This window comes from Rhinoraja longicauda, chromosome 10, assembly GCF_053455715.1.
Source record: "Rhinoraja longicauda isolate Sanriku21f chromosome 10, sRhiLon1.1, whole genome shotgun sequence".
Taxonomy (NCBI): Eukaryota; Metazoa; Chordata; class Chondrichthyes; order Rajiformes; family Arhynchobatidae; genus Rhinoraja; species Rhinoraja longicauda.
The window spans coordinates 29574616-29594809 of NC_135962.1; the positions used below are offsets into that span (position 1 = coordinate 29574616).

The window sequence follows — 20194 nt, forward strand, 5'->3', positions numbered from 1 at the left end:
CTGCAGGGGAAAGTTCCTGGTGAGAGGGTGGATTGGGTGGGAAGGGAAGAGTGGTCAAGGGAGATGCGTTGAACAAAGTACAACAACTTTGTTTTTGTGGGGTTTCCATTGGCAGCAAGATTTACGTGTCTAGAAAAGCCAAATGTAAGTGGATTGCTATATGGTGTCACTTGGATGCTAATAATGCCTACTTACTATTTAAGGTTTGATATTAAAGAGTTTTTTTAAACTTTACAAAAACATAAACGCACCTTAACACCCGCTACAAGAACTTCATCGGCCGACTTTACCACATTCTTAAAGAAATCTTCCAGTTTCTCTTTTTTATTTTTTCCTCGAATACTCAGCTTAAAAAAAAAAGTAAACACTGTTACCATTGTGTAACACTGCATTTTCTGAAGCACCCCTCGTGTAATGTGCAACTTACCCAACATACTACTTTTAAAAGTTACAATTTCTAACATTATTTCTCAATTTTTAAAAAACAAATGGTAAGGAGTAAAGATGGAGACAAGCCTTAGTTCTTGATCATTAACTCCAAATAAAGGTGCAGACATTGGTATCAATCTGATCCTCCCTTCTATCCGGTCGGTGTTAGCATTAATCCAGATAGATGGCAACAGATTCTAAAGGTATACAAACCTGCAAAACCTGCCATCAAAGTATATGTTTAAATCATCTTTTGGACAACAGTGACAAGACCAACACAATACTTCACCAAAGGAGCTCCATTTATTTTTGTCACAGCCTCAATTCCCCTCTGATGTGGGAAGGAACTAAGTTTATTAGGCGTTTTGAGTCTTAATCTAAGCAAATCCTTAAAAAGCAATTAAACAGACAATCTTCCTGGTTTCTATCAATTTCAATATATAACCTTCAAGGAGTGGGCATCTAGCTTTTCCAGAACTATCCTGGCCATTAACCATTCTAAATGATAGGTCCTAAATATTGGTGGGTTCATGTGAGGATGTTGCTGAACTAATCTTTGATCTTTTAGTTGGAACCCTATGCAATGCGTTTTGAATATTTATTGTTGGCATAATTTAGCAGTTATTACAAAAACAATAATACCAAAGCATGTTGCTCCACTTGTATGTTTAGTCAGTTTTAACAAAAGAATAATTTAATAAAGATTGCTGATGAACCCAAGTATACCATTATCCATTCTGAGCTTAGAGGTGCCAAATCCAATAATTAACAGCCTTATGTTGGAAATCAGTAAATGTTCTACAGAGTGTCAAAGCATCAAAAGCAATCTCTTTCCATCGCCAAAGACCTGAGCATGTACTAAAATCACATTCCAAGCACAAAAAACTTTGGCATGTAATTCCGCACATGATGGATGTGGGACTCAGCCCATTGACTGCAGTGCCCCATTACCCAGGAGTTACCTTTTCCATATACAGAGCCAAGGGAGCTGACCTCCCACATCCTGCATGGCAAAAACAAACTCTGTAAAGCAAAATTCCAGAATGTCCTGAAAACATTGTCAAAAGTTTCTGAACTATATTTGACTACCGCTGATGAAAACTTTGAAACACCAACAAAGATCTTCCTGCTTGGGGTCAATACCTCATTCAAATGAGTAAAACACAAAAGTGCTGGAGGAACTCAGTGGGTCAGGCTGCATCAGAAGGATTTCGACCAGAAAGGTTACCTGTCCATTTCCTCGACAGATGTTGACCTACTGAGTTCTTCAAGCACAAAGTATTTTGCCCAAGATTCCAGAAGCTGCAGATAGTCATTCAAATGACTGACTTCATTCAAATGAGTGTTGTAGTTGGTATTGTATCTAGTCCTGGCATTACGACGAGGAACCATTGTCACATCTAAAAAGCTTGTGACAGAGATCCACATTTGCCCAAACTGCTGAAAATCAAAATGAGCTGGACTATTATCAACAGAAAGCTTATAGTTTCTAATGAAACCAAGAGCTGACAGTCAATTTGCCATCCATAACCATTACCAAAATGCAGCCATAATATCATGTCTTCATTAACTGCAGAATCTTCGTAAATTAGTTGAAGGAAAAATTAATCTTTCAAACATATACTCTATATAAAAGACCGTATAAAGTAAACTGAACTCACATCTTGATTATATTCCAAGAATACATGAAAGTTTAAGTCATTTCGTAGAACTGGATGTGCAGCTACACGACACAAGAATACTTCGTGCATGGCAACAGTTTTCTTGAATATAGCCAGGTACTCGCTGTAAAAAGAAAAGTTAAATGTTACTTTTAGCAATTGCACGAGATATTGGCTAATCTACATTAAATCCACTTGTTTAATCTACATGGTATATCATACTCACGCTTCAAGTTCTTGTTTCATCTTTGTGAATTCTTCCTTAGTCATGGATCCTTCTCCTTCCCCGAGTTTCTGCAGTTTATCTCTTGAAGCATCAAAGTCAGGCTTTGGAGGTGCTGGTGGGATCTGTCGAAATATTTCATTTATATTATTTACTTACTTCATTTTTTGTATTGTTCCACTTTTGGCTTACTGGAAGAAATATTGCTACAAATGAACCAGTCTTCACTGTCATATCAAATTTATCTTTTAAGTTGAAATATCAAACAGTACAATGAGGCACTTTTGTGGCCCACTGTGTTTTTTATAATGAAACTCTCCTTGCACATCGAGTTTCTTTAATTATTTTTTGCCCACGTTATTGAATATCCTTGAAAATAAAAGTTCAATATCTTTGTATTAAACTATTTTAGCTCCCTGCTCCATAAAGTAAAACATGGAGTAATTAAACTGGTTTGTCCGAGTAATTATCCCCATTTCCTAGTACTTTCCCCCAATTTCCTAATATTTCAAAATAGAATCCTAAAAGCTCAGGTTTTTTGTTTAAAATTGTTTACACTAATTAACAGTAAATATTTAATCATAATTAGGAAATCCACATTAGGCAGGAAATGGTGTTGGGTAGACTGATGGGACTGAAGGCTGATAAATCCCCAGGGCCTGATGGTCTGCATCCCAGAGTACTTAAGGAGGTGGCGCTAGAAATTGTGGACGCATTGGTGATCATTTTCCAATGTTCTATAGATTCAGGATCAGTTCCTGTGGATTGGAGGGTAGCTAATGTTGTCCCACTTTTTAAGAAAGGAGAGGGAGAGAAAATGGGAAATTATAGACCAGTTAGTCTGACATCAGTGGTGGGGAAGATGCTGGAGTCAATTATAAAAGACGAAATTGCGGAGCATTTGGATAGTAGTAACAGGATTGTTCCGAGTCAGCATGGATTTACGAAGGGGAAATAAATCATGCTTGACTAATCTTCTGGAATTCTTTGAGGATGTAACCAGGAAAATTGACAGGGGCTGAGCCGGTGGATGTGGTGTACCTTGACTTTCAGAAAGCCTTTGACAAGGTTCTACATAGGAGATTAGTGGGCAAAATTAGAGCACATGGTATTGGAGGTAGGGTACTGATATGGATAGAAAATTGGTTGACAGACAGAAAGCAAAGAGTGGGGATAAATGGGTCCCTTTCAGAATGGCAGGCAGTAACTAGTGGAGTACCGCAAGGCTCGGTGCTGGGACCGCAGCTATTTACAATATACTTTAATGACTTGGATGACGGGATTAAAAGTACCATTAGCAAATTTGCAGATGATACAAAGCTGGGAGGTAGTGTGAACTGTGAGGAAGATGCTATGAGGTTGCAGGGTGACTTGGACAGGTTGTGTGAGTGGGCGGATGCATGGCAGATGCAGTTTAATGTGGATAAGTGTGAGGTTATCCACTTTGGTGGTAAGAATAGGAAGGCAGAGTATTATCTGAATGGTGTCAAGTTAGGAACAGGGGACGTACAACGAGATCTGGGTGTCCTAGTGCATCAGTCACTGAAAGGAAGCATGCAGGTACAGCAGGCAGTGAAGAAAGCCAATGGAATGTTGGCCTTCATAACAAGAGGAGTTGAGTATAGGAGCAAAGAGGTCCTTCTGCAGTTGTACAGGGCCCTAGTGAGACCGCACCTGGAATACTGTGTGCAGTTTTGGTCTCCAAATTTGAGGAAGGATATTCTTGCTATTGAGGGCGTGCAGCGTAGGTTTACTAGGTTAATTCCCGGAATGGCGGGACTTTCATATGTTGAAAGACTGGAGCGACTAGGCTTGTATACACTGGAATTTAGAAGGACGAGAGGAGATCCTATCGAAACGTATAAGATTATTAAGGGGTTGGACACGTTAGAGGCAGGAAACTTGTTCCCAATGTTGGGGGAGTCCAGAACAAGGGGCCACAGTTTAAGAATAAGGGGTAGGCCATTTAGTACTGAGATGAGGAAAAACTTTTTCAGTCAGAGTTGTGAATCTGTGGAATTCTCTGCCTCAGAAGGCAGTGGAGGCCAATTCTCTGAATGCATTCAAGAGAGAGCTGGATAGAGCTCTTAAGGATAGCGGAGTCAGGGGGTATGGGGAGAAGGCAGGAACGGGGTACTGATTGTGCATGATCAGCCATGATCACATTGAATGGCGGTGCTGGCTCGAAGGGCCGAATGGCCTCCTCTTGCACCTATTGTCTATTGTCTATAATTGTCGCCAGCTTCCTCCCCCCTCCCACATTTCCTCATCCTTGATGCATCCCTGTTCTTTAGATTAATTCATTTCACTGTTTATTTTACTCAAATTGTCAAATCTGCTTGAATGCCTAGAGTACTAGTGACTCATTCTGCTCGTAAATGTTCAGAAAAATATTTGCCAAGTAAATTGCAATGCGTCATATAACAAGTGCCCCCATACCCAATCAACTCAATTATTCCAGGGAAATTAAAGCTCAATGGCAGAACAGGACAAGACATATTTCTTGACACATTCATGACAAAGTTCAGCAGCTAATTCAAATATTTTCTTCAGTTTGTTATTTACCATTTCAAAATATCTTTACAAATAACAGTATCACAAAATGCTGTAGTAACTCAGCGGGTCAGGCAGCATTTCAGGAGAGAAGGAATGGGTGACGTTTCGGGTCGAGACCCTTCTTCAGACTTTACAAACAATGGGGCAGCACAGTGCCAGAGAGTAGAGTTCGATCCTGACTACAGGTGCTGTCTGTGCGGAATTTGTAGTTCTCCCTGTGGCCGCGTGTTTTCTCCGGGTGCTCTGGTTTCCTCCCACATTCCAAAGTGTTGCAGGTTTATAGGTTAATTGGCTTCTGTAAATTGTCCCTAGTGCATTGGATGCGAAAGTGGAACAACATAGAACTAGTGTCAGAATGATTGATGGTCGGTGTGGACGGTGGACGGAAGGGCCTGCTTCCATGCTATATCGCTAAACTCTAAATTACTCTGGTACCTTGCATTAATAGGAAAAAAAACACTAAAAGGAGTCATGATATAAATAGCAGTGCGTTACTGATAACATTACTAGTTTCAGCAACCTGGCAACGGTCTCTTCCCTCTTTACTGCCATGCCAGGGACTGTTGAGAGCTCAGCCTTCCACCGGAACTCCCACAGCAATTAAATAAATTGACTGAAAGCTACAGCGTGGAAACAGGCCCTTCGACTCACAAAAATCAATCAATTGCCCACACTAGTTCTGTGTTATACCACTTTCTCATCCACTCCATATACACCAGGCAATTTACAGCTGCCAATTAACCTGTAAGCCCACACCTGTTTGGGATATTGAAGGAAATCAGAGAACCTGGAGGAAATCTACGCAGTACATGGAGAACATGCAGACTCCACACAGACAATGCCCAAGGTCTGGGTCGAACGTGGTCTCTGGCGGTGTGAAATGGATAGTGATCTCAATGCCATATGGATTGGAGAGTGAGCCACCAAGGCAATGTGCTTTAGAGCACCATTATTGGAAAGGCCAGTGCAATCAGTACTGCTGGTTAATGCTATTTAGCAGGATGCACCCTATCTGGCACAGTGAGTGCAGATCGATTTATTCACAAAATGCTGGAGTAACTCAGCAGGTCAGGCAGCATCTCGGGAGAGAAGGAATGGGTGACGTTTCGGGTCGAGACCCTTCTTCAGACTGATGTCAGGGGGGCGGGACAAAGGAAGGATATAGGTGGAGACAGGAAGATAGAGGGAGATCTGGGAAGGAGGAGGGGAAGGGAGGGACAGAGGAGCTATCTGAAGTTGGAGAAGTCGACGTCCATACCACCGGGCTGCAAACTGCCCAGGCGAAATATGAGGTGCTGCTCCTCCAATTTCCGGCGGGCCTCACTATTCATTAAACCCGCTGACAAGGGAGGGGCTGTGGTAGTCTGGCGTGCTGACCTCTACCGGACCGAGGCCAGACGACAACTATCAGACACCTCTTCCTACCTATCCCTGGACCATGACCCCACCGATAAACACCAGACCTTTATCAGCAGCACCATCACTGACCTCATCATCTCCGGTGATCTACCCCCCAGTGCCTCCAATCTCATAGTTCCCCAGCCCCGCACGGCCCGATTCTACCTCCTACCCAAAATCCACAAACACAACTGTCCCGGCAGACCCATTGTCTCTGCCTGCTCATGCCCCACCGAACTTATCTCTACCTACCTCGACTCCATCCTATCCCCCCTGGTTAAATCCCTCCCCACCTACGTCCAAGACACCTCACACACTCTCCATCTCCTGGATAACTTCCGGTTCCCAGGCCCCCACTCCCTCATCTTCACCATGGATGTCCAGTCACTCTACACTTCCATCCCCCACAAGGATGGTCTCGAAGCCCTCCGTTTCTTCCTCGACCGTAGAACCATCCAATCCCCATCGACCAACACTCTCCTCCGCCTAGCAGAGCTGGTTCTTATCCTCAACAACTTCTCCTTTGACTCCTCCTACTTCCTCCAAACCAGAGGCGTAGCTATGGGCACTCGCATGGGCCCTAGCTACGCCTGCCTCTTTGTCGGGTACGTCGAACAATCCCTGTTCCAGACGTACACTGGCCCCATCCCCGAACTCTACCTCCGCTACATCGACGACTGCATTGGTGCCACCTCTTGCACCCATGCAGAACTCACTGACTTCATACACTTCACCTCCAATTTCCATCCTGCCCTTAAATATACCTGGACTATCTCTGATATCTCCCTCCCGTTTCTGGACCTCACCATCTCCATCACAGGAGACAAACTAGTGACGGACATTTACTACAAACCCACCGACTCGCACAGCTATCTGGACTACACTTCTTCCCACCCGGTCCCCTGCAAAAAGTCTATCCCCTACTCCCAATTCCTCCGTCTACGCCGCATCTGCGCCCGGGATGAGGTGTTTCACACTAGGGCTTCCGAGATGTCCTCGTTCTTCAGAAAACGGGGCTTCCCCTCCCCCATTATAGATGAGGCTCTCACTAGGGTCTCTTCTACATCCCGCAGCTCCTCTCTTGCTCCCCCTCCCCCCACTCGCAACAAGGACAGAATCCCCCTCGTTCTCACCTTCCACCCCACCAGCCAGCAGATCCAACATATCATCCACCAACATTTCCTTCACCTACAACAGGACCCCACCACTGGCCATATCTTCCCATCCCCTCCCCTCTCTGCGTTCCGCAGAGACCGTTCCCTCCGTAACTCCCTGGTCCACTCGTCCTTTCCTACCCAAACCACCCCAACCCCGGGCACTTTCCTCTGCAACCGCACGAGATGCAACACCTGTCCCTTTACCTCCCCCCTCAACTCCATCCAAGGACCCAAACAGTCTTTCCAGGTGAGACAAAGGTTCACCTGCACCTCCTCCAACCTCATCTATTGCATCTGCTGCTCTAGATGTCAACTTATTTATATCGGCGAAACCAAGCGCAGGCTCGGCGATCACTTCGCTGAACACCTGCGCTTGGACCGCATTAACAAAACTGATCTCCCGGTGGCCGAGCACTTTAACTCCCCCTCCCATTCCCAGTCTGACCTTTCTGTCATGGGCCTCCTCCAGTGCCATAGTGAGGCCCACCGGAAATTGGAGGAGCAGCACCTCATATTTCGCCTGGGCAGTTTGCAGCCCGGTGGTATGAACGTCGACTTCTCCAACTTCAGATAGCTCCTCTGTCCCTCCCTTCCCCTCCTCCTTCCCAGATCTCCCTCTATCTTCCTGTCTCCACCTATATCCTTCCTTTGTCCCGCCCCCCCTGACATCAGTCTGAAGAAGGGTCTCGACCCGAAATGTCACCCATTCCTTCTCTCCCGAGATGCTGCCTGACCTGCTGAGTTACTCCAGCATTTTGTGAATAAATCAAACAGTGTGTGCAGATATTGCTGGGGACCACAAGATCAACAGTCTGCTCCATGTATTGGCAGATTCAAAAATTACCTCCAATGGATACAACAGAAGCCACCGTCTCCTCCTCTGTGTGGTTGCACAGCTCTCCCAGCAGAGATTTCCTTTGACAACTCAATTGTTGCCAGGGCACACCCATACCACCATAGTCCATCTCTAATCAGATCAGAGTGGTGGTTGCCTGAAACATGCGGCCAAAGGAGGTGATGGAAGCAGATATTATAATGGATATGCAGGGAATGGATCACAAGAAGACAGAGATTAATCTAACTTGGCATCGTTCGGCACAGACATTGTGTGCCAAAGGGCTTCTCCTGTGCTATATTGTTCTATGTTCTATCTATGAGTGTTCAGACTCAAGAGCCCCATGATGAATTAGTATTCTGCGGGATAGTGGTAAGTGTATCTATATCAACTTTAAACTTGGTTCAGTTCAAACATTAAAAGTCAATAAGGTAAAGAATATTGTTTTGTATTAATTATCTATTTAATTTCGAAAACACTTACCACATAGCCAGCATACTCTTCATTCTCAACAAAAGCATCATGTAGCCAGACAAATTCTTCATGCTGACGAACTACAGAAAATTCATCTTGTTTGAAATTAGGGAGGGTACTCTGCATGGATATAAGCACACAGCAAGTCACTATTTATCCTTGTACAGTTTTTAAGAGAAAAAAGATACTATGGTAGGTGCAATAAACCTTGAAAGAAATCCTTCACTCTCAGCAAAAAAGTTGAAGCACATAATTGTCAAGAATTTTAATATGACAAACATTTTATTTCAAAAATATTTAACATTGGTGATAAAGGACAGTAAGTCAGGAATGGGACTAAAACATTTGAAAAGAGATGCTTTCGGCATTTTCTTAAAACAGGGGTTGGGGGAGCAAGGAATTAGAGGATGAATGGAATTGTTAACTTTTCAATGGATAGATGGAGGAGATTGGGAGCAATCTTGCATAGGATTATGTCAAATAGATTATATAAACCAGATTTTTTTTTAAAGAAAATTTGGCATTCATAAAACCCTTTTGACAAATCACAACATCCTGGAAATCAAAACATTCTGCAACAAATGGAGTAGTCTTGAAACATAATCACTGTTGCATTGTAGGAAACCTGAAAAATTTGAAGAGAGCAAGTTTCCACAAACAGCAATTTTGTGATGATCAGATAACAAGTGCATATGTATCAGATAATGTGCACACACATGATTTTGATTGATTGGCTCAGTACCGTGGATAACTCTCCGGCACTTCTAGTGCCCTGGAATCTTATGTCCACATTAGAGAATGTTTAAGTTTAATCCCAAAAGCAGCACCTTTAAAGTTGCTCTTTACCCTTCAAAATGCATTGAAGCATCAACCTAATTTTTTTGAGCTCCAGTCCCGGGAATTGGCCTTGTATCCACAATGTTTCAACTTAAGAGAAAAAGTTGTGCCTGGTGATTAGGTAAGACTATATAAGGAATTTGAAAATGCATGCAACAATGTTGAAATCAATTCACAGGACATAAAGGGGAAAATATAGCAAGACAAGGACAGAGTTGAATTTTGGTTTAGTTAAAGATTAAACTGTATTTTGCAGATCAAAGGGGTAACTAACTTAAATTATCATTTTAAAGTTGAAGATAATGAATTTTAAAGTGGATTGATTTTCTGTTGCTGATAACATACAAAGTGTAACTAATTTGATTTAAACAAAGATTTGACATTTGTGTTATCTTTCATACCAAACAAGAATTCTTAACCCAAGAGTGCACATAAACTATAAAATTAAGAATATTTGAAAACTTTTAATAAGGATGCAACATAGCATATCATGATTACATATCCAAATTTAAGTGGCCTCGCTTCAAAAGTGGTTTGTACACAGCAAGTCACTCACCCATGAAATCTGTAGCTGTACCTACAGGCACAAAATGCAAGTACTGAGAGATTTTGGAGGAATCCATTGCTGAAGGTAAACATTAAAACTTGGTAGAAAACCATGAAACCAATTGCATATGGTACAATTTTAGAAAAAACAGGTCAGTTAAAGTGCTCATTTTTCATGTTAAATGTTAATCTCTTTACCTTTGTGTGAACTGTAAATTTAACTTTATCTCTTTCACTAAGAGCATCAGAAATGTCAACCAGAAGAGTGGCATCTGTTTGAAGATCCACATCGATTGGTCTAGGCTGAAATGGGAAAAAAAATTAAAACTAAGTCTCAAAATGTACAAAGAAATGGACATTTTTCAATAAAAATAAAGTGAGAGAAAAATATGAATTCATACATTTTGGGAGTAAAAATGGGGAAAGCACAAATCTTAAATGGTAGAATTTCAAAATGGCATAAGGAACCTTAAGAGAGTTTGGCAAGAGATAAATTAAAATGTCACAAAAAATGTCAAGACAACTATAATGAAAAGGCAAGTTGATTTTTTTAAAACCGAGGCATTAAAAAGTCAAAAGCGGGAACTTGGACGATAACAAGTGGACAGTGGTATACATGGTTTGGATTCAGCAAGATACAAAAGGAACACAAAATGCAGAACACATTTACTCAGAAACTATCAAATATGAGGTAATATAATTAAGTGTTATGCAAAGTTGGAATTTTATCATTTGATTCAAGTTTGAGGTTGAAATGCAAAAAACTGCAAAAAGTAAACTAAAGCACAAAATGCTGCAAATACTCAGGTCAGGCAGCAATCAGTGGAGACAGTTAATGCTCTAGTTCAGCGGTCTCCAAACTCTGGCCCGCCACGAGATTTTATCCGGCCCGCGGCAGGCGGCGGGGACTGGAGGCAGAAGCTGCCGGCGAAGGTTCACCAGAGAGTGGATCGCCACTGGCCCAGAGCCGGGACAAGGCGAGAGATCGCAGCTCCCCCTCGCAAACAACAAGCCCAAGGAAACTTCCCTTCCCGACGCCGACGCTCAACCTGGGGAGAGAGGGGAGGGGGGGAGTCGGGGTAGAGGGTGAGATGGGAACGCGGGGCAGGGGAGGGTGTCGGCGGGTGCTGCTCCCTCCCTCTCTCTCTCTCACTCCCTCCCTCTCTCTCTCTCTCCCTCCCTTTCTCTCTCCCTCTCTCTCTCTCCCAGCGCCAGCGAGATCTGCGCCGCTCCTCCACTCTTGTCCCTGGCCCCGTCTCCCTTGAACGCTGCGAAATACGAACAAACACAAGTGAAAGTTCCCTCCTCGCTGCCGCCGCTCACCCCGGGGATGCGTGGTTTCTGAACAACAACTACACTTGTATTTGTTCTTATTTTGCTGCGTTAGAGGGAGATGGGGCCGGGGAAGTGAGTGAAGGAGCGGTGCAGATCTCGCTGGCTCTGGGAGAGAGGAAAGAGAGGGAGAGAGAGAGAGGGAGGGAGGGAGCAGCCCCCGCAAGTGGCGGCGCTCCTTCACCGGACCCTTTGACACCAACACCCTCCCCGCGCTCCCGCTCTCACCCGCTGCTCCCTCTACCTAACTCTCTCCCCCCCCCAGTGGTGGTCGCTGTATTTTTTCTGTTTTATAAATAATTGTATACCTATGGTATATATATATTCCAATATTTCAAGCTCTTTTTAAAAATTGAATATTATTTATTTGTTGCCATATAAACCTAATGTAAACTAACCTAATCTAACCTAACCTAGTTTAACCTTTCCTAATCTAATCGAACGTAACCTAGTCTAAACTTTTTTGAGTTCATTAAATTTATAAAACTCACACTTCTTTATTTTTTTCTACGGTCTGCAAAAATGTGCCAAATATGTAATGTGGCCCTCATGCTGAAAAGTTTGGAGGCCCCAGCTCTAGTTCAACGATCTTTCACCAGAACATTCTTATGAAACTGATCATCAAACTGAAATGTTAACCGTTGTCTTTCACTGAATGCGGGATGCTGCATATTTCCAGCAATTTATTTTGTTTTAGTTTATCATTGAAGAATGACCAATAAAGATCTTCAAAACAATTAATCTAATCATCAGTTAGTATTGGGGTCATTTCCATCTACTGTTAACAATAATAAAGCAATACAAATTTTACTAATCACAAAAAGGATCAAATTAGACTACTTCAAATTTTATTGACAGTGTCCATCTTTTCAGAGGAAAATTAGGTAGCTGCTGGAACCACAATGACATATATTAAGGGATGGTGAAGAATGAAAACAGTGAATGAGGCACAGAATCAGACTTTGTACTTGGGCACTGACATGGGCTTCTCAGGTCTCATTCTCCACATGCTTGAAGAGTGAGTGAGATGTTATATGAAAATTGCAACAAAATCTAATATCAACTGCAAACATATAGTTAAAGTCAATGCTCCTTTATTACTTTGAAAAATCTACAAACAAATGGCTTCTATATTCTAAAATTGTTTGCATGCCATTCAGTCAAATCACAATACAGATGCACCTTGACTTACGATGCTTCGACTTACGATATTTTGACTTTACGATGATGCAAAAGCGATACACATTCAGTAGAAACTGTACTTCAAATTTTGAATTTTGATCTTTTCCCGGGCTAGCAATATGCAGTATGATACTCTCTTGTGATGCTAGGCAATGGTAGCGAGCCGCAGTTCCCAGTCAGCCGCACGATCACGAGTGTAAACAGTGTACAGCGTTGCCAGATACTCTACAGTGTATGGTGTTGCCAGCATTTTTTGGATTTTGCCCAACGGTAGGCTAATCTAAGTTTCCGAGCACGTTTAAGTTAGGCTATGATGTTCAGTAGGTTAGGTGGCTATGATGTTCGATAGATTTTAGATTTTTTTTTAGATTTAGATTCTACAGCGCGGAAACAGGCCCTTTCGGCCCACCAAGTCCTCGCCGCTCAGCGATCCCCGCACATTAACACTATCCTACACACACCAGGGACAATTTTTACTTTTTACATTTACCCAGTCAATTAACCTACAAACCTGCAGGTCTTTGAATAGGTTAAGTGGCTCTGATGTTTGGTAGGTTAGGTGCATTAAATGCATTTTCAACTTACAATATTTTCGATTTACGATGGGTTTATCGGTACGTAACCCTACCGTAAGTCGAGGAACATTTGTATACATGAGTGCAATCAAGCCATTGCACAAGAACAACCGGTAATGCAAAGAGAACAATACCAGAGTACAGAACATAGTGTTATAGCATTAGTTACAAAGAAAGTGCAGTCAAAGAAGGTGGTCACAACATAGAACATAGAAAAATAGGTGCAGGAGTAGGCCATTCGGCCCTTTGAGCCAGCACCGCCACTCAATATGATCATGGCTGATCATTTAAAATGAGTACCCCGTTCCTGCTTTTTTCCCCATATTCCTTGATTCCGTGAGCCCTAAGAGCTAAATCTCTCTCTTGAAAACATCCAGTGAATTAGCCTCCACTGCCTTCTGTGACAGAGAATTCCACTGATTTGCAACTCTCTGGATGAAAAAGTTTTTTCCTCATCACAGTTCTAAATGGCCTACCCCTTATTCTTAAACTGTAACCACTGGTTCTGGAATCCCCCAACATCGGGAACATGTTTTCTGCCTCTAGCGTATCTAAGTGTCCAAGCGTAACGAACAAGTGGCCTGGCAGGAGGTGCCTTGCTAGTCACCCAAGTCACCCTGTAGCCTCATAGCATCCACCTCGCAGCTCTCACACTGCCACCCAGCTTTGTGTCATCCGCAAACTTGGAGATATCACATTTAATTCCCTTGTCTAAATCGTTAAAATGAATTGTAAATAACTGGGGTCCCAGCACTGAGCCTTGTGGCACACCACTAGTCACTGCCTGCCACTCTTAAAAGGACCTGTTAATTCCTACTCCTTGCTTCCTGTCTGCCAAACAGTTCTCTATCCATGTCAGGGGAGAGTGGGGGTGGGGACAAGGGGAGAGTGGGGGTGGGGAAATGGGGGTGGAGGCAGGGCTGGGGGGAGTGGGGGCAGGGGAGGGGCAAGTGGGGGTGGGTAGGGTGGATGGAGTGGGTCAGTGGGGGGGAGGAGGGGAGGAGATAAGGGGGATTAAGTGGGGAGTTTGGGTCCAGGGCTCACTCAGTCACACCCTCTCCCCTTCCCTGTCCCCCCTCTACGAGGAATGGGCTCAACGGGTCCACGGTCTAGTATATATATATATATATATATACACAAACACCACTAAAACACAGATCTTGTATATATATATATATATATATATATATATATATATATATATATATATATATATATATATATATCCGTATCTATGTATCTGTGATTTCGGCAAAAAACGGTCAACCGTAGTGCCACAATTGTTGCACCACCTTAATCACCACTCTCGCCGCCAGTGCATATAACAATTTCATTTCAACCGCTCTTATATTTTTTAAATCACAGATGTTTTAAACTTCAACAATTTCATTTCTAAAGACCTTTTTCCAAGCGCTGCTGTGCTTATGGCGGTCACCACGCACGCACGGCCTCTCTCCTCACTCGCACACACAAGATGGACGCCGTTAGCGGAGCCGCCCGCCCGCAATCAGGGGCTCCCCTCCATCCTCGCTTCTCTCTCCCCTCGCTTCTCCCCCCCCCCCCTCAACCGCCGCCAGTAATCGCAGCTTGGCTAGGCCACAGCCTCCACCGCACTGCCCGTCTCCAGCAGTCCGCCGCTCCGGGAGAGTCAGAGTGGGGGGGACGGGGAGGGTGGGAGGAGGAGAGAGTGGGGGTAGGAGGGAGAGTGGGACTGGGGAGGGCGACAACGGGGGTGGTGGGGAAAGGGGGGGTGGGGGAGAGTAAGAGTGGCTCTGGGGGAGGAGAGAATTTACATAAGATGGCCGCCGGATACACACGTGCGCAGTTGGGGGAGGTTTGTCGCTCGGAGGGGGGCAGGACACGCCTGAGTGACAGGAGTGGCGGTCAATGAGGGGGGAGTGACGAGAGCTCTCCTGCTGCTGGCCGCCGCAAGTGTCACCCGGGGCCTCAGTGGCTGGCTCCCTCTCTCCTTTCCTCTCCCCCCTTGCCCGCCCCCGGCCCCAGGGGAGTTTTAAGGGGGGTTGAGGGAGGATGGAGTGGGTGAGCGTCGTTAGTTGGAGGAGGGTTGGGGACCCGCAGGAGAGGTTTGGACGTAGGGTTGCCGGGCCCGCAGGAGAGATTCGGGCCCAAAGGGTCCACGCGCAGCTATTTATTCTATATCTCTGTACGTCACTGGCGATATCCCTTTTCCCCGACTAGTCTGAAGAAGAATCTCGACATGAAACGTCACCCATTCCTTCTCTCCAGAGATGCTGCCTGTCCTGCTGAGTTACTCCAGCAATTTGTGTCTATCAAATATACACTGGTTATAGCTGAACAATGGATTATGTTCATTAACATTTGCTGTTATGTTTTTACATTATTTTCAATATCATATTTGACTTCTGGTTTTGACTTCAGAATTCTTTAGGCTGAAAAAGTACTGAGGAACTCTATTAAATTTCAGCGCGAGCCAGATTTGTTCTTTGGCCCTCCTCGGTCATGGCTGACCATGGGTGATGCATTCTAGTTGGCTGCTTGCTCCAAACCTCGGCGAGAGCAGCGTCGTTTGTGGCTGAAGAAACCAACGAGAGAGTGACAGTCTCTGTCGCAAAGGTCACATTTGTGTGTGGTCTCTGGTCTGTTGAAGTTGCTGCGCTCCTTTCTGCGTGCCCACTTGTCTGCCGCTGCGTTCATCAGTTTCTCTTCCCACGTCTCTGATGAGAGCTTCACGTACTTTTGTCTTGGCTCTGAGGTGGGTGAGGTTGAAGAGCCTGCCATCTGATCTAGTACGCAGGTAGATCCCCTCTGTTGCGGTGCCAAAGGCATGTTTTAGGAGCAGAGTGAAGAAAATCCCAGAGTGTGGGAGCGAGGACGCAGCCTTGTTTGACGCCACTGCGGATGTCGAAGGCCTCCGAGAAGCTGCCATTGAACGTCTCTGTCCCCTTCGTGTTGAAATTTGAAGGATTCTATCATGCTCTGCAGTTTTGGTGGGCAGCCGATCTTTGGGAGAGCCTTGAATAGGCCCTCTGTGCTGACGAAGTCGAAAGCCTTGGTGAGGTCAATGAAAGCAACATACAGAGGCATCCGCTGTTCTCTGCACTTCTCCTGGAGCTGGCGAAGAGAGAAGACCATGTCTACTGTTGACCTTCCAGCTCGGAAACCCCACTGTGACTCTGGGTAGACACGTTCTGCCAGCTTCTGCAGGCGGATCAAGATGACCCGAGCAAAGACCTTGCCGACGATGTTGAGGAGGGAGATGCCTCTGTAGTTGTTGTAGTCGCTTCTCTCGCCTTTGCTCTTGTAGAGGGTAATGATCGTGGCATCCCTCATGTCCTGCGGTACAGCTTCTTGCCAGCACTAGCATAGGACTTCATGCAAAGGAAGCAGTAGGGTAGTCTTGCAATGCTTGATCAGGTTAGGGGGAATCCTGTCGCTGCCTGGGGCCTTGCCTGAGGCCAGGCTGTCAATGGCCTTGCTGAGCTCTTCTACCGTCGGCATTCCATCTAACTCATTCATGGTCGGCAAGCACTCGATGGGGTCAAGGGCTGAGGGGGACACAGTGTTCTCTCTCTCTCTCGAGTATAGGTCGGAGTAGTGTTCCACCTGTTGGCATTTGTCTGTGATTACTTCCCCATTGGAGGATTTGAGGGGGGCTGTCTTGCTCTGGACTGGTATAATCATTCAGAAAACAATCACAAATCTTATTGTCACTTGACACATTCTTGCCAGTATGTTTTGACCACCTAGGAAACACTAGCATGTTTTTTGTATTGATATTTAGTAACAATGTCATCAGCAAGACCAGGAGCTCATGTTGTCGACCTCCCCGTGGTGAGCCCTGTCAACTGACCTCAGTCAGGCGAACGACAAGAGACAGCAGAAGCAGAAGCAGCTTCATAACTTCTGCTGCCTCAAACGCAAGAAGAAGCAAGACCAAATGGCCAATCCAACTCAAAAATTCTAAATGTCACCTGATTTTGCATACTGCACCATCTATTCACGTTGGGCAAATTCAAGAAACAGTCATGTTTTGCTATTTAATCAGAAGTGTGCCAAAACTTCCAAACATATTTATTGCCAGATCATCCGAAAACATTTTGCAGCCAATTAAGTGTTATTGATTTTTTGTTAATTGAAAAACACAGCAGTTAGTTTACATACTGTAAACTTACACAAAAGGCAATATGTCAACAACTAGATTATGTTTTTAGCATTACTCAAGGGGTAAATAATAGTCACAAGTAATAACCCACCCACCCAGCACAGATTTGGAATAACATTATGAGATATTTTAATCGAAAGGATGATTATAAACACATCTTAACATCTCATCTAAAAAGCATCATTCACAGATTTTTTCACCTTTTTAATAGGAAGCTAGAGCACACAACTTTCTGATGCAGAAGTGAAAATCTTACCAACTGAGCCACAGCTGACACTGGATGTGCAGATATTGTTTTCAGTTTATCCTTTGATGGTTACATCTGAGTCAGTTTGAAACTAGTTGAAGTTCTGTACAATGCCAGAGTTGGGCCCCTGAACCCCCGATTTAGACGAGGAAATTAAATTTTAACATCTCCAAGTTTGCAGATGACACAAAGCAGGGTGGCAGTTGCGTGGAGGATGCTATGAGGCTGCAGGGTGACGGATAGTTTGGGTGAGTGGGCAGATGCAGTTTTATGTGGATAAATGTGAGGTTATCCACTTTGGTGGCAAGAACAGGAAGGCAGATTATTATCTGAATGATTCAGATTAGGAAAAGAGGAGGTGCAACGAGGCCTGGGTGTGCTTGATATCAGTCACTGAAAGTAAGCATGTAGATACAGCAGGCAGTGAAGAAAGCTAATGGCATGTTGGCCTTCATTGCAGGAGGATTTGAGTTTAGGAGCAAGGAGGTCCTACTGTAATTGTACACAGCCCTAGTGAGGCCGCACCTGGAGTATTGTGATCTCCTAATTTGAGAAAGGACATTATTGCTATTGAGGGAGTGCACCATAGGTTCACCAGGTTAATTCCCGGGATGGCGGGACTGACATATGATGAAAGAATGGGTCGACTGGGCTTGTATTCACTGGAATTTAGAAAGATGAGAGGGGATCTTATAGAAACATATAAAATTCTTAAAGGATTGGACAGACTAGATGCAGGAAAAATGTTCCCGATGTTGGGAGAGTCCAGAACCAGGGGTCACAGTTTAAGAATAAGGGGTAGGCTATTTAGAACTGTGATGAGAAAATACTTTTTCACCCAGAGTTGTGAATCTGTGCAATTCTCTGCCACAGAAGGCAGTGGAGGCCAATTCACTGGACGTTTTCAAGAGTTAGATTTAGCTCTTCGGGCTAAAGGAATCAAGGGATATGGGGGAAAAACAGGAACTGGGTACTGATTTTAGATGATCAGCCATGGTCATATTGAATGGCTCAAAGGGCTGAATGGCCTACTCCTGCACCTATTTTTCTATGTTTTTATGTTTCTATGTTTAACTCAGTTTTCTCCTCCCAAAATAAAAAATGTTCTAAAGGCAAGGAAAATAGTGCAGCCTACAGATAACTATTTTCTATGTTTCTTTGTTAACTTTCTAGATTCCTGTTCAAGCAGTTTGCAGAACTGACATTAATTTCTTTCAACAATAATTTATCACAAACAAATTTCTTCAAGATTTGATAGCTATATTAATTCAGAAGTAATTCTAACAAATAACATGAAATGTATCATGAGGCGCCAATTAATATCAAAACAAAATAAAAAGAAACGTGCATAACATGTAATCTTGTTTACATAGGAAATAATTAGTGCACAGGCGCAATTGCAGTGGGGCATGTTCACCTATCGAGGTGGCAGCTACGACGGGGTGAAGGTGATTTATTCCCCTTTAAGGCCCGATCGAGGGCCCAGGTCCGGGGAGCCAGGACCGAGAGCGGCATAAACTTACTCCTCTGTCTTCTTCTGAAAGAAAATCGGGGCCATCGTCCAAATCTTCCTGCTAAATGAATGAAATACAAAATGTCAAATTAACACCGACGTCTGCGGCCGAGATGGTAGCGGCGGCGGATCAGAACAAAAGTGAAAACCAAGTGTAGGAAACCGTAAATGGGACAAAAATTCATGACACCCACCATCATGGCTGCGCAGGAAAGCCCGTGACGCAACAAAGAGGGAGGAGGATGTGGCTCCTGGGCGCGTCCGAGGGAGCACGAGCCTTGTGTGCACGCGCCTTGTGTGCACGCGCCCCATCATAGGGTGCACGAGCCTTGTGTGCACGCGCCCCATCATAGGGTGCACGAGCCTTGTGTGTACGCGCCCCATCATAGGGTGCGCGAGCCTTGTGTGCACGCGCCCCATCATAGGGTGCACGAGCCTTGTGTGTACGCGCCCCATCATAGGGTGCGCGAGCCTTGTGTGCACGCGCCCCATCATAGGGTGCACGAGCCTTGTGTGCACGCGCCCCATCATAGGGTGCATGAGCCTTGTGTGCACGAGCCTTGTGTGCACGCGCCCCATCATAGGGTGCACGAGCCTTGTGTGCACACGCCCCCATCATACGGTGCACGAGCCTTGTGTGCACGCGCCCCATCATAGGGTGCACGAGCCTTGTGTGCACGCGCCCCCATCATTGGGTGCACAAGACTTGTGTGCACGCGTCCCCTTCATAGGGTGCGCGAGCCTTGTGTGCACGCGCCTTGTGCACACGCGCCTCCATAATAGGGTGCACGCGCCCCAGCCATGAAGGTGCACAGGCACACAGACCCCGCCTCGCTTCACTGCACCCGTGTTGCAGAACTTCGTGATGTTGCCTTCTCCAGAGATGCTGCCTGTCCCGCTGAGTTACTCCAGCTTTTTGTGTCTATTTTCAATCGCTCTGGCTTGAAACTAAACAGATGAGGGCATATTCGGGTGAGGGGATATTTAAAAAGTTAATGGTGGGTGATATTCTAAAGATCTTTGATAATCCCCTGATTCGGCATTATGATTCACCAGCTCATGTTTGCCACCCCCCTCACTCACAC

At 44.7% G+C, this 20194-nt stretch overlaps 1 protein-coding gene across 4 annotated transcripts in view; it reads right to left on the bottom strand.

The window, feature by feature from the left end:
* The window catches only part of snx6 (sorting nexin 6), a 50103-nt gene extending 30688 nt beyond the window's left edge, over positions 1-19415 (bottom strand). The window contains exons 1-8 of one of the 4 annotated variants that reach the window (XM_078406536.1): positions 19304-19415; positions 19120-19170; positions 10315-10419; positions 10127-10147; positions 8743-8853; positions 2317-2438; positions 2091-2214; positions 252-347 (exon numbers count right to left, since the gene is read on the bottom strand). In XM_078406536.1, coding sequence (XP_078262662.1) covers positions 252-347; positions 2091-2214; positions 2317-2438; positions 8743-8853; positions 10127-10147; positions 10315-10419; positions 19120-19170; positions 19304-19309 — 636 coding nt within the window. In that variant the 5' untranslated portion in view covers positions 19310-19415. Of the gene's footprint in view, positions 1-251; positions 348-2090; positions 2215-2316; positions 2439-8742; positions 8854-10126; positions 10148-10314; positions 10420-19013; positions 19171-19303 lie in introns of all 4 variants that reach the window. The other 3 variants (XM_078406537.1, XM_078406538.1, XM_078406539.1) reach the window with 3 other exon arrangements.
* Positions 19416-20194: the final 779 nt, after the last annotated feature.